The following is a 26,141-nucleotide window of genomic DNA, read 5'->3' as shown; positions in this document are numbered from 1 at the left end:
AGGTCTTTAATAGCCCTTTGGCTCTGTGGGCCTTATGTTATATGTTCTTGACTCCTGATCTATGCCATTCTGCAGTCACACAGTAGCTGGACTGATGACAGACAGAATTCTTTTACCCTTCTGGAGTTTAACTAAAAATATGCAAGAAATTGCAAACTCAAAACTTCAGGTGAACTAGAGCCACTTATGATTGCTGAGGTTCTGGCTCTTGGAATCTGCTCTGCATAACTTCATGTTGCACACACCTCCTGATGATGGTATATATTCCCCTTTGGTATCTCTTGCATAAGCCTCTTGCATATGCATAGCCTGCTGCAGGGGTTGGTAACCTATGGCCTGCAGGCCAGATGTGGCCTGTAGAACAGTTGCATCCAGCTTTTGCATCTGGCCAACAGGCACAGGGCTTCAGCAGCATTCAGTAGGGGGAGGCACCTTCTGTGGGTCCTTTTCCTGTGCTGCCAAGGAGGTGAGCATCAGCAATGACAGAGTCCTAGCATCTGCCTTCTCACTGCTTCCAACGTGGGGTGGGTTGTTCCAGCCTGCAGCTGGAAACGGTTGTTTATCCCTACCCTATTGTATTTGCCTGGGGGAGGGGAGGGGAGGGTTGGGGGTTTTTTCATCTGCTCCCAAGTGTCTTGAGCCTGCACACCCATACAGCCAATGCCCACTTCTCATCCCTTTTCCCACTTATTCATGTTTGATTCAAGATCAAAATAAGGAAAGAGGAGTTTTCTCCCTTATGTGCTCTGTCTCCACCGTTAACATATCTAAAGATTTGCAGATGTGGATAAATGTTGAACTTTGATCTCTAATCCATTGGAATGTTGTCATGCCCTGTTATACGGCCCATTAAAAAGGAGACAAAGGAATCAAAAATAAATTGAGGAGAGAGAAAAGGGGCCCTTTACGATAGTTACAAATAGAGCTTTTCAAAATCCTGCAAGTACTGACATGTGGAAATAAACCTAGAGAAGCAAACATAACAGTAGTTTGGGGAAAACTCAAGCAGCCACAGACACAAGGTTTAATGGTTAACGGCATGCTGCTTCTGTTTTTGTAATAAATGATTTACTTATTGAGGCTAAGACCTTACTGTTTTTCTTGAATGCCACATAGTTGTTGTAATGACAACCAGTGGAGCCAGAAGATGTATGACTGTCAGTTAGCTTGCTTGTTCTTCGAGTGATTCATAACTTGGCAGTATTATAGTAAAATTAATTCTATGATTTCAGCTTTGCATGTGAAAGTCAACAGGCCTAGAGTTTTTAAATAAATAAATTAATAACATGACAACATGGGGAGAAGGAAATCCTATTCTTAAATAAAGGTCAACAACAAAAACAGTGCCTTATACCTGAAAGCTTGTCTAAATCTCTCCCCCAACCATGCAGTTGCCCCCCACCAAAAAAAGATTTCATCCACAAAAATCCTTACTTCTCACATATTTTCTGTCCCATGACAGCTACAACTTCACCCCAACACTGTCCAAATATAATTGCTTAAAGTAGTTCACTTGTTTCAAATGTTTTCTTGTCTTCATTTGGTGTAATTTTATAAGGTATTTGAAAAAGCTGACCTAAAATCAGTATTTGCTCTAAAAATTAACTACTATCCAGAAATAGCAGCACTGTTGTCATGGCCAGAATGGTCCAGGGGTAGGAGAGAAACAAGATCAGTGAGGTGAGGTAGTGTCTTTTATTGGACCAATTTTTATGGTGGGAAGTTATATAGCAAAGGATTTGGGGGATTCCAAGACTTTTCATCAGCTCTGAGATTGAAGCAGTCACAGTCCAACCTAAATATAAGCTACAACACTGGTTAAAGTTTAACTCAAGTCTGTTAATACATTTTTCCACTAGAAAGGGAACTTCACAGTTGTTACCTGAGGAGCAAAGGAAAGCTGGCAATGGGAGAAATGAGAGGTAAATTTTGTTACATGTCAGGTATCCAGGTTGTAGCTGTATTGGTTTAGAGGAAAATGCAATCAGGACTCATGGTAGAGTTGATATTAGACCAACTAGATTTTTGCAAAAAAAAATTTAATCGCAAGCCTTCAGGTACAAACGCCCCTCATCAGGCATTTGAGAAAAGATTGTAAAAGTTCTCCTGGGTAGAAATGAAAGTTCATATTTCATAAGAGAGTTGAAGGTGCAGTAAAATCTCCTGTTTGGAACAGTTCATTTTATATGCCAATTAGGCTGAGAGAAAAGTTGGAATAGTCTGTTTACGTCACAGTTGTTTGGTAAGTAGAATGAAGTCATATTTCCTTCTGGTTATGGTGTTTCATATTTCACAGAGGAGTAAATAGATGGGTTGCTCTTCTGGGCAGGTAGTTCTTTTGCTTTCTGTTAAATCCATGGTTTTAGTGTTTGGTTCATTTGGTACTCATGATTTGGTTTCAGCCAAACAACCACTACACTCCAGCATTAACTCCCATAGAAACATGATGAAGAACAGAATTATCCTATCACCAGGGCAAGAACACTTCACAAATCATCCACTCCATCTCTGATTTCACCATCCTTGTCCTTAAAACAAAACCCACGCAATACCTTCCAGAGAGGAGTCTAGGAACAAAAATGTATAATTTGACTTTTTTTTTAATGTCCTATAATTTGCTTCTCCCTCTGCTATCTTCTCTTGGTAGTTATCAGTCTAGAGCAAACTACTTCAGGTAGTCAAAGTCATTAATATAATTAGGTTAAACTACAGCAGTTTTCTAATTTAAAGTAGACTGCTTCTTTCCCAGACTTGATGAATGGTGCTTGAAGCTTTGCCTCCTATCTTTCCCTACTATACATTTGTATTGTATATTGAAATCCCTCTTTCTTCTAAATAGAAAATGCTCCCTGCTTGCAGACATTAAAAAATAAAAATAAAAAAATGTTTAACTGAAAGAAACAGTACATTACTTCAACCCAGCTCCGAAGTGTCTTTATAGATCAGGTGCTTCAGCGAGGATTTTTGGCACTTTTATCTAATAGCTGAGCCAATCAGCTATTAGATAAAAGTCCCCAAAAAGCCCCACTAAGGCTCCTGATCTATACAGACATCAGACAAGCCAAGTCCAACAAGACACTGCTTCTTCTGGGCATGCTTTGGGCTTGGCATCGGAGCACGCCAAGTTCAAATTAAAGTACCTTTTTGTTTTGTTTTGTTCTGTTTTGTTTTTTCAAAATCTGCAAGCAGCCATATTACTTCCATAGCATCTGACCAAGTGAGCTTTTGCTTACAAAAGCTTATGCATCTCTAATTTAGTTAGTCTATAAGGTGCAACTCTATTCTGCTTTTACTGTACGTCTAGGATGATTTACACAGGGACATTTCTGCCTGTGTGTATGGGTGGCTGGGTGTGTGTGTGAGTGTGAAACTAGATGGCCTCCTCAGGTCCCTTCCACCCCTAGTTTTCTATGTTTATATGTTGCTGTACCAAAAGATATTACCTCACCTCACAAATCTGGTATCATTCATGAGAAGCAAACATTTCCCAAAGAACCTTTCACAAAGATCTTAAAGATCTCTTTCATAAAGGCAAGCTAGTATTCTTACAGGTGTGAAGCAGTGTGTTGGGGAGGAGTGGGGAGTAGTACTGGTTGAGCAGAGTCTCTGAGCCAGCATGCCTACTGAAGTCAGGGGCTAGGGACAGACATTACACATAAACCGGTTTAAGTGATCAGAAACTGGTTTAAACCTGTAATAGAACATAAGTTCCATGCACATAAACTAGGTTCAAAATGGCTGAAACTGGTATGAGATAAAGCTGGTTGAATGTAGTATCAGACTTAACTGATTTGGGTCAAACTGGTTTATGTAATGTCTGTCCCAGACCTCTTCCTGGTTTAAGTTAAGCCAGAGTCCCCCAGCACCCCAGATGCTTTGCAGCTGAGCTGGGCTAAGCTGTGCTCTCTGCTCCAGAAAACAGGCTGGCCCTGCCCCTCTCCTCCCTAGCCAGAGCTGGAGGGGAGACTGAAGGCAGAGCAAGGTCTGCCTGGCTTCCCTTGCTGCTCAAGCAGGGGCTCCCTCCTTCCCTCCCATCTCCCACAGCGTGGACTCCAGCCCCATTAACCCTAGGTATGTGGTATGCTAGCTAATGCTGAGAGGTGTCTGTCTCTCCAGTTTCACTGAGACAGGCAGACAGAACAGTGACCACTTAGGGCTTTTTGGAGCTAATTAGCAGGGCAGCTGGTAATATCCCTCCGTTCCTTCCTTGGAAAAACCGGTTTAAGAAGAGCTTGAACTAATGAGAGAGGCTTTGTTTTGCTGAAGGGCTGATAACACTGTGGTTTTTATCAGCCCCCCTGCTTTGCAGGCAGGGCGAGGGAGATTGAAAAGCTCAGTATCATCAACAAATGCATGCACTGCACCCCCCACACACACATACACACACTTTGCCTTAGAGTGCTAGCCTGGGCTGGGGTCAGGCAACACTCCCACCCCTTGAGCAGCAAGTGGGGAAAACCCTGGGACAGTGCAGGCAGGGTGGGGGTTTAAAGTCCTCCTTAATCAGAGCATTCTGCCAGGGCCTGGCCATGCCCCCACCTCCCTCAGTTCAGCACTGTAGAAGGGACAGAGGGCTGCTCTAGTGCCCCCTGGCTTCTAGCTTGAGCCACTGTAGGCATGAGCCTGCATTTCTGGAATGAAAAGGGAATGTCTATCCACCTCCAGATTGGTTCAAGGTCAGACTAACCTGCAAAGATTGAATCAATTAAGGGCTCAAGCTTTTTGAATGTCTGTCCCTAGCCAGGATGGATGAGGAAACTAAGAAAACAAGCCTGCAGGAATTGTCTCCAAGAAGGAATGGTATGTGATCTCTCAGCACCCACTGCCAGTGGCAGCATTCATGCAGCAGGACTGTTAGTGCTGTGAAATACTGTTGAGGACTTTAGTTGTGTTTACTTTCTGCGCACAAGCTGTACGTTCCCCTGCTAGCACTCACGTACGTGCTGCACCATGTCCATTGCAACTCACTGGCTGTGCCTTCCCTGCATGCAAGAAGCAGAGTCTGGTGATTTAGTCACCTAGTTTAAAATCTTTATCTCCATACCTATCTCTTCTGCAAGCATGTAAAGCTGAAACATTATCAACCTAAGCTTTCAGAAATTGTTAGATTTTAACAAAATGAGGGGGGTGGTATTTGCCTTCTGGTTTATAAGGAAAGGTTTGATAAGATCACAATTTTAAAGGGTTTTTTTTTCCCTGCAACTGTGAGAGCTGCAAGCATGTGTGAGAGGTAATGCCTCCAAGCTGAGGCTTTCAGAAACACCAACACTACATTAATTGGCAAATACGGAGTGCCTGGTGCACATTTACCAAGATAATCCTCTTTTTTTTTCCCCTTAGGTTGTCTAAGTCTTAATAATTTCTTTAGGGATGCTTGAAACATCCCAGTGTTTTAGCTCGTTAATGAGAATAGCCTGTTCCATTTTTAATTGGTTCAAAATCTTTGCTGCAAAAGTTATTGCTGTAACATTGTTTACATTCACTCTCACCACATAATGAGTGTGGGTTTTATGCCAGCCACTCTTCAAGGGCAAAGCTTGTTAGGCAACATTGTAGTAGGAGTGGGAGAGGTTGGTAACCAAATCCTATCAGCTGCACTGGGATGAGTACGGGTTGGGAAAGAAGAGCGTGAGTACCTAGTACTCCTTCTGGGCCTCAGTTTCCTCCTTTTTATGGTCACTATGACCTCAGAGAGGGAAGCAAGGGACTGAGTTTCACAGAAAAGTTCATTCTGGTGCTACAGGTCCCAATAGTAAGACTCAGACGCAATGGATCAAGAAAGGAACCACAATGCTGAAGACTTGGGTGTCTCCAGAAAAAAATGGTGCAAAAAAGTGTCCAATCCTTTATTTTTTTTTTTTTTTTTTTTAAGGTAATGGCTATTTTTAAAATAGTGACTCTTGTTTCACACACAGGAGTGGGTCAGCAAAGTGGTTACTGCATAGGGACATTGCCATGCAGTTTGTGATTTGCTCTGGGTCAGGGAGGGTTATTATTTTGTTTTTGTTTTTACAATCCCAAAATGTGTGGACAAGCAAGTAGCCAGTAGTCCCATATCTTCCCCCAGTAGTAGCTGCATACTGAATGGAGTGGGGTGGAGGGGTCCTTATTCCCATTTGTGTTGCACTTAATGCAAAGCCTGGTTACTTAGATTTAGTGTGTGCCTTGGATTTAGCCCTAACAAATTAGGAAAGATAAAACTATCTAAGCCTGTCATTTTTGTCAATAATTGAGTGTGTATTTAGTCTGTGTTAAATCAGTTCTGTGAGTGGAAGGCATCTGGAAAGCTGTCATCAGTCTTTCCTCTTGGGCTTTCTCCATGCTGTATAAATCAGTGAATAATTAAAAGATTGCCTTATTGCAGCTGTAGCTGGATGGAATTGGGAATCTCTAGTAAACTGATGTCTTTTAAATTTGCATAAAAATCTAGTCATTAAATCCTATACTAGTGACTTTTTGAAGCAGCTAATTATAGCTTTGTGATTTTTATAATGAAAATGATATTGCTGAAATCTGGAAGGAATCTTTTTTTTCAATTTAGATGCATGTTCCAGTAAGCTACCTTATGCAAACTTCTCTTCTTTTTTTTCCCTATGCATAAGAAACCTACAGCATCTCCTCCAAAAATTCTCTTACTGAACACCTGAAATTTGTTAAAACATTTCAGATGTTTCATATATTCATATTAGGATCTCAGGCTATTTTTTTCATATTGTAAATGTAATGTATTGGGGAATGGGGTTAAACTCTTAATATACTGGATATATGGAGATGTAAGACAACCTTTTCATCCACATGAATAGTAAAAAGTATTATTGTTTTTATAATATCACAGAATTTAAGCCAGAAAGGACCGCAAGCTCATCTAGTCGCAGGCCACTAAGTGTCAACTATTTACCCTATATAGACCCAAACAATTTATGTTTGACTAAATAATATTCCAGAAGAGCATCTGATTTTCAGATAAGACACAGGGAGAGAGAGGGGGAGAGAATCCACTGGTCTGCTTGGATTTTCCAGTGGCTAATCACCCGACTGTTAAAACTATGCATTTGGTTTGAACTATTCTCCTCAAAGTCTTGTTATGCTTTTTCCACGGGATTAAAAGCCCTTTATTTCCCAGAATTTTCTTCCTGTAAAGATTCTTATACACTGCAAACAATATTTAGAGATGCTAAATATTCTTTTTGACATGCTAATAAGATTGAGCTCTTTGAGTTTCTTCCTACAAAACATTTTTTCAACACCCTTGAATTGTTTTTGTGATTTTAGTGCATCCTCTTCAGTTTTCCAAATTCATTTTTAATACACATGAACACCAAAACTGTATTCCAATATCAGTTCCCCAAAGCTGTATACAAAGGTAAAATTGCCACCTACATCAAGTCAGTACTTCCCTGTTTATACATACAGAATTTTAATGCATATACTTTAAACTAAGGTGATTTTTTTTTTTTTTATTGATCAGCTGTAGGTCAGAGCTTTGGACAGTCTTCTCAAAAATAAAAATTTAGGTAAATGTAAAATTTAGTCTTCACAATCATTCAGGTCTCTGGAGCCATCTTTCCTTGCTAGCACTCTAGTACATGATGCAGAGAGAAGATTCATCCACAGAAAACAGTCAAGTGAGCTCTCAAATACTTTAGAGGGGATGAAATCATCAATCTAATTCATGCATAATTTCTTGTATATATTTTCAGATTATTTTTATTTTTCTTTAGCATCTTCTATATGTTATTTTGGTTTGAATATAGAACACCAAGTAAAAAGCCAGGGCAAACATGCAAGATTGCCTTCTCCCTATATGCCTGGCAGTTGTTTTTGATTAAGCGTTCCATACTAACAAAGGTTCTTAGCTTTTCATTTCATAAGAATACTTTATTCTTTAGTTTTATGTTAATCCAGGAACTAAAATGAAAAAAAAAATATTTTGAATACCTTTGCTTTAGGGAAATAAAGTGCATTCTTTAACATAAAATCCAAGGATTAAATGTGACCACATAAAATCCAAAATATTCCATCTTACCCTAATTTTTCATATTTAGGAAAAGTCCTGAAAATGCTAACAGTCATTCAGAGCAACTCAAGGAGAAAGAAAAGCAAGGCTTTTTCAGGTCAATAAAAAAGAAGAAGAAGAAATCTCAAACTGTAAGTATATACAATTTCTGAAGCATACTATTATGTATTTTCCAGTGTTTTAAAGTTGCCAATGTGTAATGCATTAGATCAGTTCTGTACTGCTTCGTTATACATGGATGTACCTCTGTGTATTTCTTTATTATTTTAACTTGTTTTCATTATGTAGAAGTGAGCTTCGTTTCTTGTTCAAGGTTTACCAATTCATGCATTCAAATAGTATTTCCCCTAGTGGCTAAACCATTCTACACTTATATGTTTGCTTTCATCTGGGATGCACAGAATTTTGTGACACTTCAGTGACACTTTTGGTGAAGGGTTTAAAGGGATTTTACAGCAGATTTTTTTTTATAGCAGAAGGTGCTACTATCCCAGTGTAACAAGTACATAATTCTGTGACGCTGGAGTTGAATAGTCTACTCTGTGGCTCCTAGCTGGAAAACTTAACAACTGAAATGAATAGGAACAGAGGAATAAAGGAGGAGCTCTCTTCTCAACAGGGTCCAGAGCAGTGCTGTGCTGAGACCTTCCATCCTGTTTTATGTACCTTTGTGCCAGGAAAGAAGTGGGGGCAGAGGAGATCTGATGGGGTTCATTGATACTTCTTCATACATCTTTTTTTTTTTTTAATATCAGCTTTTGGCTTATAGATGTCTTATAAATGCATATAGTTCTCTTCAGCTGCTGAAGAAAATAGGAGCAGTCTGTTTTCTTTCCAGTCCGGAACCTTTCAGCAGCCATGAATTAGTAATGGCAAGAGATCCCTAGCGTGATACCAGACTCTCAACTTCTGTTTTTGGGGTCCTCCCACTGTAAACATCTTTTAATGCTTGTAACTTTCCCAAGCAGGAGCATGGAATGGACACACTTTTATACAGGTTGTCTATCCGTCTAGCTAGGAATTGTTACATGCCTATGCTAAAGGGATATAATACAGTTTCATTGCTCTGCGTAGCATCAGAGAAAAAGACTATACATTTGTTAAATGAATTCTGATGTTCTTTGGCAAATCTCTGCCTGCAGGCTTAAGGAAATCAAGATTACCTTCAAATTTTCTAAGCTTTTCTTCAGAACTACATGGAGTAGGAATGTATAGCCCACCTCACTCGCCAAGACAAGCTCTGTAAAAACACTTAAATGTTAGAAATCAGATCACTGTATTTCCGAAGACTGAACGTATACCACTGATGAGATCGATCGATCTGTATGTGTGTGTGTGTATGTATATATGTGTATATGTATCTATAGATATATGAATAGGAGAGATTCAGAAACATATGATTTCATTTTAATTTACAAAATGATTTACAATGACTTTAAAATATATAAGAAATTCACACCTACTAATATTGTCAGAAGTTAAGATGGAAAGGTCCAGGAAGAGTGGGATGACAAGACTGAGAAACAGTAGCATATTTTTACTCCCGTAAGTGAGGAATAAAAAAGGAGAATGTTATTCATTATGGCTACAGTTGACATTCAAGGGATTGGTGTTTGTAAACGGTGGGCACATCTACACATTTATTAACATGCTTTAAGTAATGCATATTAAATCTAATACCTCCATTGTAAAGTACTAGAACAATGCACATTAGTCTATTTTAATCCATGTTATCAAAAGAGCACTTTTTATAACACTTTAATGCACATTAAAATAGACTAATGAACGTTAAAGTGCATGTGTAGATGTGCCCAATTTGTATTAAATGTTAGGGATCAGATTTTAATCCTAGATTCATGGTACAAATGATTGAGTCTCTAAAATCATTTACTTTTGTGCTGGTTCAAGAAAGATGGTCTCATGGTTAAGGCCACGTACTTGAGATTTGAGTTTGTTTCTCAGCTTGACTGGAACCTGCAGTGTGACACTACACTACTGTCTCTATGCCCATTTCCCATCTACAAAAAATGCAGATAGCATATTTCCTTACCTCCACAGGATTATTGAGAGTATAAATATTTTAACTTAGGAAGTACTGCCCATACTATAGAAAATCACCAGGGTTTAAAAAAAAACACAACACTTACTGGTAGAGTGAGCATATGTAGCAACACAAGCTACACATCTGAGAATGACAAGTGTCATAGTTTACATGTTAACATTTTTCAGTTGCAGTATTGCCTGTGGGTCTGATCTAATTCACCAGAACTAAATGGAAAGGTTCTTGCTGACTTGAATGGATGTTAGTGTAGACCAGTGGCTCTCAACCTTTTTATACTGAAGGAGGACCTAAAGAAGAATGCTTTGCATTTGAAAGCTTGTCTAACTTTGGCTGGATACACACATTCAAATGATCTTTGAGAATTCTCCTGGGTTTGTTTTCCTGGTAGGAAAACTTACCCAGAGACCCCTGAACAACTATTTAAGTACTGACCCCTTGAAGAGCACTGTTTGCAGTGCTGTCATCGCATAGCCAAGGGAGGCATGCACATAGATCTTGGCATACTCCCTGCTCTGCCATCCCAAATAACACAGTCTCCTGGGGGGTGGGGGCAGCAGGAGAAAAGCAACCTGGAATGCTGGAGGACCGTGTTGTGGCTTCTGTAAGAATGGAACCATGTACAAACATTCTTCCTACCAGGAGAAACTCTCCTGGGAGTGATTTAACCATGGTTGTTCATGGGTTATTTTTATCCTGGAGCAGACATTATTGCTTTGGGAGAAAAATCCTGAACATTTTAAACACGTGGCTTCTATTGGAAGAACATTGACTCTCCTAGGAGAAACTGAATGTCTGTATGTGGCCTTTATCCCAACTGTACAGTTGGTCAATAAGATATTACCCCAAAAAATCCTTACCCCTCACATGATTTTTAGCAGTTCTTCTTGCACATATTATCAACTAGCACCACTTTATTTTTCCACTAAACACTGCCACAGAAAGTCATTATTCTTGATAGTGTCCATTTTGAGAGTCATAGATCCCATCACTCTATAGAAATTAAGTGAACACTGAGTTATCAGTGTAGCATACTTTTATTTTGGTTGTAGTACCAAGTTATATAAAGGCATTCAGTCCCAACTGCCTATGGTTCCTTTCCTGCTATCTTTGGCAGCAAGTTTTTGACAAAATGTTGACTTAAATTATATTGCAGTACTAGTCTTCTTCCCCTTTTATCCATTTATCTAGTTTATAGTTATAATATATAAAAGCCACCTTTATTAAGAAGTGTATACTTATTGATATTACTAACCAGATTTGGTCTGGCATGCAATTCTAACCTATTAGCACATGCAGTTTGGCAGTTCTGAAACCATTTGTGTTTGCTCTGCTGCCTGGTTAAAACTGATCCGTTGCATAGCAGATTGAGATCGAGAGTATCTAGATTAAGAAGGTGCAATTATATGGTAGTATCCACATGTCCAAAATAATTGAGTATACCAGATGTCTGGTATGAGTATACCAACCATTTTGGCAGTATCCATGGGCTCATATGACCATGGGTAGAGCCTTCTCTGATGCACTGGAAATCCAGCATGTCAGAACAGACTTGATTAATCACATCTGCTGGAGCATGGAAACTGACATGCTTCAGCAGCCTTCCACACCATGTGTATTAGTGTCCCAGCACATCTCTGTGCTGAAAAAATGGTGGCAGGGTGCTTTGAAATAAAACACGATCAATGAGCTTTATTTCAAAGCGCCCCACTGCCATTTTTTCAGTGCAAGGATGCTTATACATGTGATGCATGGGCGCTTTTAATTAGCGTGGATTGCTAATTAAAGCGCCGGGCACCACATCCCACAGTTCGTGTAAAAATGCCCCGCGTGTCCAAAATGGTTAAGTATACCAGTATACTGATGTCTAAGGAAAGGGTATTTGCCAAAATGAAGTTGAATTTGCTGTGGTTCAAACCATCCAGACATGGCTGGCCTAGCCTCTGAATCATATTGCACTTCAAAACTAAAGTATTCAAAGCAAAATGTAAGCCACTAGTACATTAATCTAACACTACCAAAAAGGTTAAAGCACATGGGTCCACAAGATATCTCTCTAAAAAAAAAAAGTCATCACTTCTACTCTTCTCCACCCTTAAGTGGCACAAATATGGTTGGGTTAAACAGAGGGAGTCAGTGTCTTAAGAACCATAACAGGCACAGGAACATCTAGAACCTGTTGATACCAGTGGGGACTTCGGATCTAACAGAGGTAAGCACCAGGCTACCTAATTCCAGTGTCAGCATTCACTTTTGGCTCTTTTAGGTCCCTTGTACCTTTGTGCCTTTTTTGCTCCAAGAGACAGTGAAATCACCATAGGCCACTGTTTAACACAATGGAACATCTTCCTTGTTTTGTCAGGATCTCTTACAGTTCATTCTTCTATATCTCTAATTGAATTTTGCTTAGGAATTGTTTTATACAGGACAATACTCGGTATTAAGTGCTCCTTTTTTGGTTCAGATACTGTTCCTTAAATGTCTCAGTTGAGGGAGTCCATCTAAAACCATCAGATGTTCCTGTTAACTATATTTGGATAACTAACTCTTCCAGGCCCAGTTCTACAAGGAACCTCTGCTTCCTGTTCAGGAATCTAGGGTTTGGAATAAACTAGAAGTCTGCTTTCATGTCCACTCAGACATAAGTGTCTATAATAGAAATGTTAATGCCATAGTGGTAACTACTGCCCAAGATTACTTTATAGACATTCAAATAAATGTTGCTTCTAATGATATGTCATCAAGGCAAATCCAGTATTTTCTGAAGCTCCCAGGTCTCAGGAAATGTCATTACACTTATTTTCTTTGAGCCAGGCTCATCTGCACCTAATTACAGACCAGGCCTTGGAAAGACCAAAATCAGCTATTACGTATGCCATTGGAAAATCACCATCTTCATCAGGGCTGACGATACCTGACCTGCTGGGTATTGTTGATCTTGTAATGCACTTTGGTAATACTCAATTTTCCCTAAGATCTCCCATGAATAGTGATAGCAAAGAATGTCTCAAATCTGGTTGAGAACACCTTCTAGAAAATCCCAGTTTCACATCCTCTAGCAATTTGTGGCTGTCCTAAGCTTTTCTTGTACAAAAGATGAACATTCTTGCAGAGTTGTGTTCTCAAGATGCAATTCCTGATGCAGTAATGAAGCCTTCTGCCTGTTACTGGAGTTTCCTGAGATGTATTCTCTCTCCTCTCCCAAGCCATGGTTACCCATTCTTCTTTGCCTCTGGAGTTCTTACTTCCTGTAGCAGAAAGGAACTGAGGATGATTGGAGTCATGATTCCTTATATGATCTAGCACCAACTATTTTGATCCATGTAAGGGTTTTTGTGCAGTCTCAGTAGTCACTACGTTTCAGATGATCCCAGGTTTCCCAACATTATGACACATATTCCAAGACTGTGGATCTAAAGAAACAGTATACTTCGAGAACTCTGGTTACAGGTGGCACCATTCCTGATGACCATTTTGTTTCCTTTAAAGTTTAATGATCCACAAATATGAATATAAAATCTGACCAAGTTCAAAGAAACAAGAAAATTAGTGAATTAATCTTCCTTTAACTTACTAAGGATAAACACAGAACCTTTAAATGTTTCAAAATATAATGGTGTTTGAAACATTTAAAAATGGATTGTTTCAGCAGCAGATGGACATACAGGCCTTTGTCATGCTGGTTGACTGGCAATCTTTCTACCGCATGTAGTGGCACGGTCTCCCAGAGGGGCTAGAGCTGAAGTCAGTGAGCCTGTCCCTTCCACCACTGCTCTTCTAGAGCACTCCCTGTTAAAACTGGGAGGCCGGAGGCCCCATCCTCACATTCGGTCAGAACCAGAAGTCCAGACCTGGAGAGGTATTCTGCTATTGGAGGCTGGAGAGCAGGAAACCTGGGTCCTGGAATAGGGGTATAGAGTCCCCCAGTACTGGGGGGTAAAGAAGGTGCTTGGCAGTGGGAGCTTGTGGATATGGTTGGGAAAGGCAGCAGCAGCCAGGATGTGGAGAAACCATGGGAGTTAGGACAGCAGTGTATTTTGGGCTGCCTGGAGGAAGATGGAACAAAACAATTCAGAATAGTATATGCTCCCTCTAGGTACGTTTTTGTTCTCTTGGGAGTGTTTTATGACCACTGCTATGACCCATTGCTATGACCATTGATTGTAGTACCATTAAAAACCATATGCAACTGTAAACACAGTTTAAGTGTTTCCTCCACACCCCAAAGCTAAGCCGAATTAAGCTTGAAGCCCAGTTTTTTCCAATACAGTCAGAAATATTAAGATTTTTTTTTAGCTAATGATAAACTACTTGTTTAAAACATGTTGATTTTAGGAATGGTATTTTTACAAAATAAAAATGCATACGATTTAACAGATTATACAAATGCAGTTAGTGCAAATCACAGCCACAATTACGGGACTGATCCCAAGGTCCACTGAAATCAACACAATACCCTCGAGTCCTAATGGAGGATCATTCGGAAGATAAATAAACATGTTTGTTAATGTTTTTACATTCTGTACACACACACAGATGTTCAGTAATACATAGAATTTCTTCCATCTCCATTTACTCATTCAGATTAGCAGTCAACTTGATCTTGCCCTGAAGCAAGCTATAGAATTGCCACTACTTACTGTTGATATTTAGAAGTACATTTATGCATGAATTTGCCAAGGACAGATCTCTTGAACTGAAACACTATTTATGCATTTAGTTTTTGTATCTTATATTGCAGACAGAATCCACCAACGGCGAGAATCCAAGCATCAAGAAATCCCTCTTTCCTCTTTTTAATTCAAAGAATCATTTAAAGCATAGTTCTTCTTTGAAAAAGCTTCCTGTAGTCACTCTACCCATGGTACCAATTTTTAAGTACAGTAGCATTGAAAAACGCTCCAGTAAACTTGTTTTACTGACTACAACAGCATGTATTTTATTTTCATTGGGTCACTTTCTTTTCATGCCAGTTAAGTATCTTGGGCCAGTTCCATAAATTCAAGTTAAAACAGCAGTCCTAAATCAATTAAAGCTAAAAAAAATCATGATTGAATAGTATGAGATGTACTTAAAACAGAGTATATCTAGTTATTACAAGACAGTGAGAGCCTGGGACCAAATCAAAGGAGAGACTTTCTAAAATCAGTGGTGCTTAAAATTAGAGGGACCTCCTCATTTTGTTTGTACAGCAGATTAATGCAATTTGTTTTTTAAACATTTTGAAAAAAAATTTTTTTACGGATTCGTATTCAAATATAATCAATCAAATATTGTACCAGCGAGCTTGCTAACAAGTCAGCATTTATTTTACATTATTCTGTGTTTTTCTTTGTCCTAAATTTTGGTATTGCTCTATTTTAAATTACTGCAGATTATTTCTGGATTTTGTTTTAATTATCTCTCTTCTCACAAAAAAGTGGTGGAATGAGGGGTCAATTCCCTTCATTTTAGGACATAAATAGCTTTAAATAAACAGCTGCTTAAATGAATACATTTAAGGATAGGTCTGTGCATGTAAATGTACAAATACATGGAACAATATATAGGGAACAATATGTTGAACTTGAATTTTGTGACAACAGGGACAATTGGTTTCCCCACATTTATAAAACCAAAATCACTCAGGTATCCATTTAAACACAGTTTCGATCTTTATTCATCCAGGGAAAATTCTGTCTTTATAGAAGTGGCCCATGATCTTAATTGCAGTATGGAATGCTATTGAAATGAGGATAAGGCGCAGCAATTCTTTTCATAGGCATATTCAACTGCTCTCTCTTACAGCAACTCACTAACAGCATGTGTATGCTTTAAGGGTTGAGGTTAGAGTAAATCTGCATGATATCCACAAATACTGTTCTTACTGCGGGGAAAAAAAATGAGGGCATTGCAATACAGCTACACTAGTGGGCTTCTCCTGCATTATATAATTAACTGGAACTGGGGGGAAATGGTTGTTACTTCTCTTAAGAACTTATTGAAATCCCCATTTATTATTATGTTGCAGATGCCCAGCAGTGATGGTCAGGATCTTTTGGCATTACAAAAAGCCATTCACTCTTCTAATCATCAGGTCAGCCGGCAGAAGGATTGGCATCCTGAGAAGATGGCAGAAATCCAAACTCATGTAAGTAACAATATCCACTACCTTCACCCTGTTGTCAGTGGTGTGCCTTAACAGTTTCTTCCTGTAGTGAATAGAAGAATTGCTTTTGAATGATCCCTCCTCATTTCTCATTGAATTTAAAGAGGGGTTGTGTAGCTACAATCCTGTACAATTCTTTGGGAGGCAAGGGACATGTGAGAGGCAGAAAAACAGTGTACCACAATCCACACAGTATAATTACCATCTGGCAGAATACCACAGCTCTTCTTCTCCCCAGCTCCTCACATACATATACCTTCCAATTCAGGACAGCCCCTGATTCAGGAAAGTGCCAGTAGGACTGGTAGCAAAAGCAATTTAAAAATCCAAGATGGAGGAAATAGCTGCAGTAGTCTTCATAACTGTGATGAAAAGGGTTATGTGGGTTGAGGAGTCCTTTCAGGAGAGAGAGACCAGACAGGACTTGTTGGGGAATCTCGAGGTAGAGCTTCCCTTGAAATGGTGTGGTCTGCAACAGTAATGTTTTTGTATTAACAATGCTTTTAAACAAAAACCTTAGAGATCTGAAAAAGAGACAGAACATTTCTGTTGCAACTATCGTGTTTTTAAAAAAAATGGGAGGCCAAACCGTTTTTTCTTGTAGTCAGTTAATCTTCTTAGACCGCATACTGCACAGTAATTATAATTGCCAGGCCTTTTCTATCTGTCACATGCACTGTGCACAAACCGGTCAGTGGACTGAAATGAAATACTCAGGATTAACAAGTAGTAAAAGTGACAAAGTCCTGATGTTTTTCAAAGTTCAAATTGTTCTTTTTAAGCTATGACTGAGAAAGTTTTGCAGTAGACTGCTGGTATAACAATAAGGCATAAGACCAACCAAGTGGTTTCCTCTGTCTTTCAGAGCCAACCTTTAAAATCCCTTCGAAAGCTATTACATCTTTCTTCCTCTTCAAATCATCCTGTTCCTCCTGAGCCCCGCTTCCAGCCCTTGCCTACTCAGCCAGCCAAAGCTACTTTTTCTGAAGTGCGAATTCATCCCATGAGTCAGACTTCCAGCAGCAGCAACGTCCGGCAGGAGTCCCAGTCAAAAGGCAGACCAACACTCCAGATACCGGGTCAAATGGAACCAACATGGCATGTCTCCCCTGTGAACAGGAGCGCTAATGAGGGAACACCTTACACCGATCAGCTGCCTTCGAAGAGTGGACAGAATGGACACACATATAACCGAACAAGCCGATCACGAATGCCAAATCTGAATGATTTAAAAGAGACGGCCTTGTAATGGTACTCCAGAAAATACGCAATTCCACGTGGAAACTTGAGTAGGGGTGTCGTGGTGGTGCTGGTGATGGTAAGACTGCATTTTCAGCTTTATAAAGGTGTGCAATATGTACATGTGGAGCTAGCCTGTTTGGCACCACATTGCTAGTCAGGGATCATACAGTAAAACAAGTTGAATTATTAATTATCAATCATCAGAAATCTCATTCGATGATAGACGGAGTGTGCAATTCAGGGAGAAGAAATGTATTGCCATTTTCTCTCATTTACATTCCAGCTCAGTGCACATCTCTGTCTCAAAGCTGGAGAAGTTTAGGTATGCATTGGCACTTATAGGGTGAAAAAAAATAGTGTCTAGACCTATGCCCTTACTACATATTTTGCTGCCTAGTTAAACAGTGGGGTTTATGTGATAAGTGTATCCCTGTTAAGGGTTTAAAGTTGAATTGTATGTCTTAAATTTGTTTTTTAAACTTCCATATTTGATAGAATTTGTAATATTTATTTATGATGAACCAATATCGTACTGTTATAATCATATCTTTTATGTTCCAATGTAAAGTTATTTTGAGCTGTTTGAAACATTGTGAAGCAGTGCAACAGCTACAGTAGTTTCTATTAAAAAGAAAAGAACTAACAGTAACATTTATATATTGCATCAGGAGTATTTTATTCTATACATAAATATATATAAATGGTAAATAACTGTCTGTTTTTTAAATATACTCATTTAAAAGAAAAGTATTGTTATGACACTATCTGCCATATTTTTATACATTTGTGATATAAAGTGCAGTATTATACTTCTAATAAAAGAAAGTTGAATGTGGATATGTGTGACTGTAACAGTATGACTCTTGCTCCACTATTAGAGCACAGTATTATAGGCATTATTGTCAGTAGCAAACAAAATAGAACACTCCGTTCCAAATTTTATTATAGGCTACTTGTTGGACATAATGGCTAGATGTAAGAGACTACAGAACTGTACAGTAATCTAAATGCGGTATATTCTCCCCTAAGTGTGCACTTTGCTTTCCCGTTAGTGTGACGGGAATTATGCATCTGCATTAAAACCATAAAGTTCTAATAACACATCTGAGAAGGTGCCCCTTGGCCACAAGCTAAAGCAGATGCTCTTCCACTTAATTGTAGGGGTGAAGACCAAAGAAATATAGCATGAGTTGCAAGTGAAATGCCAAAATTGTGACATGTACACATAGCATGGCACTGCAGATCATGGTATAAGCTTTTTTGCATACATATATTTTACATTTTATTTAGAAGTGTGTTTAACTAGAAAGATAAACCTTGTACTTAAATTTAAAATACACTTGCACTTTTTTTTTTGGTTTCAGGATGTACTTATAGCTAGTAAACTAATGATATTCAGATGTAGAAGAGGGAAGGTTGCCAGGCAGCTTAATTTCTCTTTGGATTCTCACTACTAGAACATTCCTATTCACAGTTGGTTTCCATTCCTACAAAATATTAGATCTGAGATTCATGGCAATTCAAAAAGCTGCCTTTAAAACGAAGGATTTTATGCATAACAAATACAAGGTCTGGTTCCCCTCTCTTACAGTGGGGTAAATCAGCAGTAGTTCACAAGTAGTCAAAGTTGAACTAGTGTAAATTTGGCTCAAGTGAAAGGAGAATCTTGCTTGTAGTGTCAGAACAATACAGTCTTTCCTATATTTGAACTCAGCACTTCACTTCTTACATTACTCTGAAGTGTAGTTCAGTTTTTGTGAGTTGTCATTGTAATAATTGTGCTTACAAGTATTCTGTCCTTTCCAAAAAGAGACTAGTCTAAACATGAATTTGATATTCCAACCACAGAAATAAATGCAGATGTAGCCAGCTAGCTCCTCCTTCATTAGCAGTGCAGAAGGACATTAAGTTCCATACCTCCCAATCATACCAGCATTCTCAGACCATACAATTGGCATCAATACTTGCAAAATATAGAGTACAGTGTGAAGTATGGTATTTCAGGTTACAGTAAACAAGAATTCTTTATTCCTCTATTGCTGTAAGAAATGTCCATGTGTTTTTTCATATGATATATAATATAGGGAAACTTTACATATTATGTAAAATATACCAGTGAAAGGGTGCTTTTATGTTTAGATGGACACAGTGGACATCTGAGAGAGCATTTGAGGTTGTTCTTAACTGATTTTCATTGTAGCTATTTGATTTATAATATACTGATTGTAACCGTTTCAAAGAGAGGTCTTTCTGTATCCACCAGTTCACTACGGTTGGGTTAGCTCTGCTCTCCAGTAGGAGCTGACTGATATCCCAGAATTCCCCTACAAAAACTTTGGCGTTAGTTTGAGAATGGGGCTCTAAGCAGTACCGTATGAATGTCTGCAACACTGGTAGTGTTCAGATTTGGCTAGTCTGTCCTTCACGTTCTTTCCTTTTTCATTGAATAATACAGCACTTGCATTTTGTCTCTAGAAGACTTCTTACTTAGCTGGTAGGAGCTTCACACTTGGATGATTGGTCATTATGGTCATTCTGATTCATGGCAGGAATTAAAACTTCCAGTGGATTTTCCCTCAGCATCCACTGAGCTAAATAAGAGTGATTACTGATTGCACCTTCAGCTGTTTAAAATGCTTATTCCAGATTCAAGTTTGAGCCAGGAGGCAGACAAAATAATTGATGGTCCAAAAACATGAAGCTCTTGCCACCCTATACTGCATTTTCCTCTTTAGAAACTTCAACAAGCCTTGATAAAAACTGAACAGTAAATTGAGTTGACTGTATGTAATTCTCTTCAGTCTATTTGAAGGGATGATGAACTTCTCATTTAGCCAGATGGTGTCGAATAAATGTTCTCATATTTTCAGCTGGGTCTGAATTCCCAGCCTTTAGTGTATTGCTCATGTAATTTTACTAACACTTAAAAAGGAAACTTCCTAGGATTTTTGAACTTCTCTAGCTCACCAAAAAAGAGAAATGTATCATAGAGGAAACTATTTTTCAATGTGAGCCTTTCTCCTGACAGGTCTCTTGGTCTAATTTTGTTGTATTATGTATATATTCTGTAGATTGACTAAGGATAAAGCAGATAACTTAGAGTACGCTTTCTTTTCCTCGGCAGTCTGTTTTGCCTTATGATAGTGTACTAATGTGAACATGAAAGAAATGAATTTTCAAAAAGATAATTAAGATGGTTTGTTCATCTCAGGCTGCCTCAGCTTGCCTGTGAGTTGGTAGGTTTTAGTTGGCTCTTGGAAACTGAAATGTAGGCTCTTTAATTGCATCTTAATTAAAAGTGTACTCTGTACCTGGCTATAAAGTATCTTCGCAGACTGTCATTAAAATTTGCTTGACTAGATGCCCAGTCTTGTTGCCAATCTTGACCATGGTGATGATGAAAGAATTACAGGAGTTATGTTTTATTTTCATTTCAGACAAAAAAGTGAGCCATTCTGGGCAAATGGGATTTTCCACAGCAGTGTGGAACCATTCTAGGCTTTTCTCCACCATTTCCCTCACAGGTTCTCTTTCCTTTGGAGAACACCGCCTCTGTCTGAGCAATAGGCAGAGCTCATCGCTTGAGAAGATAACACTCCCTGCTCCGGTAAGGTCTGCCTACGTCCTTGGTAAACCCTCCCAGTACTGAGCTCAGGACCAACTTCAAACTCTGATTTCTTATGTCAAATCAGACTTAGGGGGTATGATCTGAACATATGGGGTGTCTATACACGTGCTCTGGGGTGGGGGAGGGGCCTTTTAATTAGCAAGGCTCCCGGATGGTCACTGTAATTAAAACGCCGCAGTGTCACAGTGTTCAGCGTCCTGCACTTCAAAACAGGGGTCTTTAACTAAAGTTCATTCATCAAGTTCTAGTTAAAGTGCCTCTGCCGCCATTTTGAAATGCGAGATAGTGAATATATGACGCTGCAGCGCGCTGTAGCATTCTCGTTAGAATGCTCCAGCGGGCTCCATTAATCAAATTGGAACATGTCAGAGCACATGTATATGCACCCATGGGTGCTAATGTCACTGCATTGCAATGCATGTTTACAGACTACCACATTTCTAGAACTACGCATAGGCAGGCCTCAAATTTCTATACTTGTAATTTGTCTTCAGATAATTTTAGACTTCTTATCTTTCTCTCCGTCAGACAGGTTTCTGGGAGCAAAGGTAGGTTACAAGTTGATGTTTTGGATCAGTACTACTGAGGATGCTTGAAGCATCACTACAATTTGTGCCAGTTGGGTGTCTGTGGAGAATCAATCCAAGGTAGTTTAGAAAGTCACAAAATAAAGATCAGATTTTTATTTTCCTCAGAAATCTTTATAAGCACTATTTTAATTTTCTGCTGTTTTTAGCTACTGTGGTTATGTTAATGGTGGATATATTGTTGTCATCTCTGGCCTTACCTAAGGCAGAATGAGCATGCTTTTAAGAGCGACTACCAGCCAGAAACTGCTTTGGGTTCCTATTCAAGTTACGGTTGTTCAGGTTCTTAAAAGATCATGTAAATGAGGCAAACTTTGAACTTATGTACATCCCATTGATTATATAAATATTGTAACTGTGCATATTAGAGTAGAGCTGTAATAATATTTTGAATCCAGATTGGACAGTCCCAGAAGGAATGTTTTGAAAAGCCATAACAATGAGTCACAAAGTTTGTGGGGATTGTGAAAATCTAATTTCTTCTGTGTCAATTGGTGTACAGTATCCATCAAAAAATGGGACCACTTGGTACACTTCGCAGCTTTGCTGCTGTACAGTTCATGTAAATAGGCCCAGCAAAACTTTAAGGCACAGGAGACATTAAGGGAAAGTACCCCATTAACCATTTATAAATCTCCTTCAAATCAGGTTACTATTCTTGGAACAGGTGCCTTTCCCCTTCCAGTGTGTCCCTATCTGTGTCATAATGTTGATTGCTTCATAAACTGGGATTTGTAGTAAATAAGGAGAAAAGCCATTTAACTTCTTTCAAGCCTTTTTCTTATATTTTGGAAGCAATTTGAATAACCACTTTTAATACAACATAGCCTGGGTGTTTCTAAGAGAAGCTAGTTCCCCTTTTTTTTCTTTCTAGTGCCAAAAAGTAATGGCGCATCTTGCCAAAGGCACTTCAGCCTAGCGATGACCTGCAAAGTTCTGATTCAGATGCTATGAGAGAACTGTGGGTGTTTTCACTCTTTATTTAGGACCCAAAATGACAGGAAGAATTGTAAGTAAAGTGCTGATTTAAAAAAATAAATCAAAGGGGAATATCTACTTTTGTTTGGGAAGACTCTCTTGGTAGAAAATCTTTTGCCCCAGTGGCCTCCTTTAAACGGGTACTGCGTGAAATAGCAGAGGCAAGTCTGATAGAGTAAGTTATTGTTTATTTGTTGTTGAATGGCTGTTGTTCATTAGTAAGGGTATCCTTGTGTTTGTTCAGTTGGTTGGAGCAAGGGGGCTCTTTGAAACAATGACAAAATGTGGGATGCGCAAGGTTTGTTTTAAAATCAACCCTCTCTGTGCAGTGTCGGTTTGGATGCTCTCCCTCCATTAAATCAATGTACTATGTTGCTGCTTCCCAATCATTCTGTAAAATGTAACTCAAAATATAAAGCCAGATAAATAAGACTTTGTGTCTTGGCCCAATGGACTTGACCATAGGGTTGATAGCGTAAAGGCTAAGAGATGAGGGACATGGTTTATGGACCTCTCCTGTCCTCTCTAACAGTCGATCTACCTCCTCTCTCTCATGAAGTGGTCAAGGTTCGCTTTGTTTGCCCTCAGTTTATCACTGACTTCCCATTCTACAGCTTTTACAAGAGAAGACCTATAAAGGATTCCATCTTATACTTTTTAGGACAGGAGAATTAGGTGCTATTAGGAGCCTAGTCAGAATTTCTACAGGCCTTCATCTGGATGTGCTTCTAAATCAGCTCAGTTTCCCTCAGAATCTTGCCATCCTTTGCACTGCTTTGCAGTCTTCCCATTCTATTCTCCATTTATTTCCTTATAGTTTTCAAATATTGAAGTTGCCTTGTTCTTTGCTATTGCTCTAGTGCTGATTATCAGGGAGACAGAGGCCTTATCTATTACTCCACCCTGTGTGCTGTTCTACTCAGAGACAGCTATCCTTAGACTTGCTCAGGATTTTCTTCATTCTAAAATTTTCATTCCATCCAAGGGAGAGATCTTACCTCCTTTTGCCCCCTTCCCATTCCCCACAATCATTCTCTATGACGTTTTTGTTTGAATTTTATTCTAGAAGCAGCGCAGTTTTTACAGGGTATTGTTCCTTGTCTAGTTTGAGGAAAGCCTCAGCAATGTAATGTACAGGCCTGGGAATGGTAGGTCACAGTAACAGATTCCATGCAATTTCTGGTTAGACCAAGCTAAAGCATATCCACAATATAGAAAATATGAATTTCTGCAAATCTCCGGTTGTATATGAAGCCCTTGGTATGAGCTTTTGGAATATAAGTTGGGTAGCAGAGAGGGTTGATTGCTGTTTAGTACAAAGCTAAAACATAGGCTGTATTCAGATTGCTATGTCCTCCACAGCAGTTTTTTCTTTTGCTTGTTTTTTGATAGTGCATATTGTTCGTTAGTAAGGGTATCCTGGTGTTTTCATCATATTGGAGGATACGTTTGATCCAAAGGAGTAATTTCTGACCTATAAATTTGGATAATGTGGAACAGAGATAATGAACTAAAATCCTCCCTGAAAGTGTAATTGTATAGAATAATCCATTGAAGGTTTTTTTCAATTCTGTTTAATCTATGAGGCAAATCATTCAAGACTGCTTAGATCTCCACTGTCAAACAATGAATTATGTGGTTAAAAAGGAGGAGGGAAGGAGAAAATATCTAGGCTCAGAGACCTTGATAGTGTTTCCCCCTTTGCCAGAGCTGGCTATACCAAAAGTAACAGATTGTGGAGGTAGTTTTCCAAACTTCCAAATTTATTGGTAAAAAATTACCCAACTTCATTAGCTGCTCTTAGAAATTCTAAAATGCACAAGATTTTAAACCTACCATGCTTTCTATTGTGGAAGGGATGTGATGTGATGTTAACCTGTTTAATCCTTGAATACATTGATTTTAAAATGTGTTGAATATTTACAGAATTCTTCACACAAGTTAATAAACCATTTGTAAAGTGTTTATATACTATTCTTTGTATCATATTGTTGGTACACCTTATCAACTTTTTTTCGGGCATGTATTCCATTCTTAACTTCTGTACAATTTCTATTGTTGCTGTAAATATAAAAGAGAAAAAAAATCCTGTGGTAACCTTAATTATCAGCATGGAAATGGTTAATTTTTACTGAGCACAATGTATTTTTGAATGGGCCTTCCAAAATATGTCTTTAATAAAATGCAGGTTTTGCACTAGAAAACTGAGGTTGTTTGGCTTGATGTTACTCAAAAAGGGTGCATGTACACACCACAGGTTTTAATCCTCAATAATTAAATAAGTTTATAAATTTTAAACTTGTTTATTTTGGAGTGTCGCATCTGTGTTTACACGCACTAGGTTTTCAAATGAATTAAGCCTTGGAGCATTGCATCTGTGTTTACATGCACTAGGTTTTCAAACAAATTAAGACGGGTCCCTGGCTGGTGCCAGAGGAGAGCAGGACAGCCCAGGGCCCCCCACCCACCCTGTGTCCATGCCCTGCTACACAGCTGTGAAAGCATGGAGCTGGCAAACCACACAAGAAAAAAAAGGAAAAGCCGAAGCAATTCAAAAGCAAAAGCAATTTGAAGGACTGATCTACAAAAAAGTCACAGCACCATTTGTTGGACAAAGACGCTCATTACACATTTTGGAGTGCCTTTGTATTTGCACGCAATGAATCTATGTACTTTAATTTCCGGTGAGCCAAGCTAAACTATATCCAAGGCATTTTAGTTTAATGCACAAGAAAGACTTTTAAAATGTCGGGAAATCCCGCTCATGCAAACAGACATGCATTTGCAGCACATGAAAGGGCAAAAATCGTAGTGTGTACATGCAAAGCATTTAATACACAAGCGTTGAATTCCCTGTAACGTGTCAACTTACATCTAGCTTTTCTTTCTGCCACCAAGGTCAGGGGCATTAATCCAGATTGTCTGGATTGTGAAAAAACTCTGGCATTTGCCTCAGTAAAAATGCCTGTTGCTTGACCCTGACGGCTGCCTGCTGTGAGGTGCTGGGTTGCGCTTCTCTTCCTGAAAATTCTTAGCCGAGGGGCTTCAAGGTAGACCATACCTCTTACCAGTGTTGTGCTTGAATTTTCTAGGATGGTACACAGAGCAGTACTAACACACCTCCACTTCATACCCAGCATTTCTGGGACCCTGTCCCTTAATTGGTACCAACCCACCAATCTTACATTCTCTTTTTGTTATTCTCCTTCAAATCACTGGAGGCTAAAAGGTGTTCCATTTGCAAGAGCATCACTGCATGAGCCACAGAATGAGAACTCTCCAGTACCTGTTTCAGTCATGTGACCCCTTGCTTGTCTGGGAAAGGAAGATTATAGATCTGGATATCCTGCTGGGGCTACACAGAGGCAATTTGGGTCTACACATAGAGGAATCCTACAAAAAATGGAAACTCGGTTGTAGTACTAGGGAAGAGTATAAGAGGATCTCACAGATATACAGGGAGAAAATGAGGAAGGCCAGGG

The 26,141-nt window shown here is 39.0% G+C and overlaps 1 protein-coding gene across 5 annotated transcripts in view; it reads left to right on the top strand.

Moving 5' to 3' along the window:
• The window catches only part of CDKL5 (cyclin dependent kinase like 5), a 236,531-nt gene extending 211,676 nt beyond the window's left edge, over positions 1-24,855 (top strand). For 4 of the 5 annotated variants that reach the window (XM_090062810.1, XM_090062792.1, XM_090062782.1 and 1 more), the window contains 4 exons: positions 8,046-8,148; positions 14,818-14,940; positions 16,087-16,206; positions 17,090-24,855. In XM_090062810.1, the coding sequence (XP_089918936.1) occupies positions 8,046-8,148; positions 14,818-14,940; positions 16,087-16,206; positions 17,090-17,473 (730 nt within the window). In that variant the 3' untranslated portion in view covers positions 17,474-24,855. The remainder of the gene's footprint in view (positions 1-8,045; positions 8,149-14,817; positions 14,941-16,086; positions 16,207-17,089) is intronic. The other variant, XM_090062820.1, reaches the window with a different exon arrangement.
• The last annotated feature ends 1,286 nt before the right edge of the window (positions 24,856-26,141 follow it).

Source organism: Crocodylus siamensis, chromosome 1, assembly GCF_052110815.1.
Source record: "Crocodylus siamensis isolate JL-2025a chromosome 1, ASM5211081v1, whole genome shotgun sequence".
In the NCBI taxonomy this organism is placed as follows: Eukaryota; Metazoa; Chordata; order Crocodylia; family Crocodylidae; genus Crocodylus; species Crocodylus siamensis.
The sequence above is the reverse complement of the archived record's forward strand: the minus strand, read 5'-3'. Positions and strand labels throughout refer to the sequence as shown.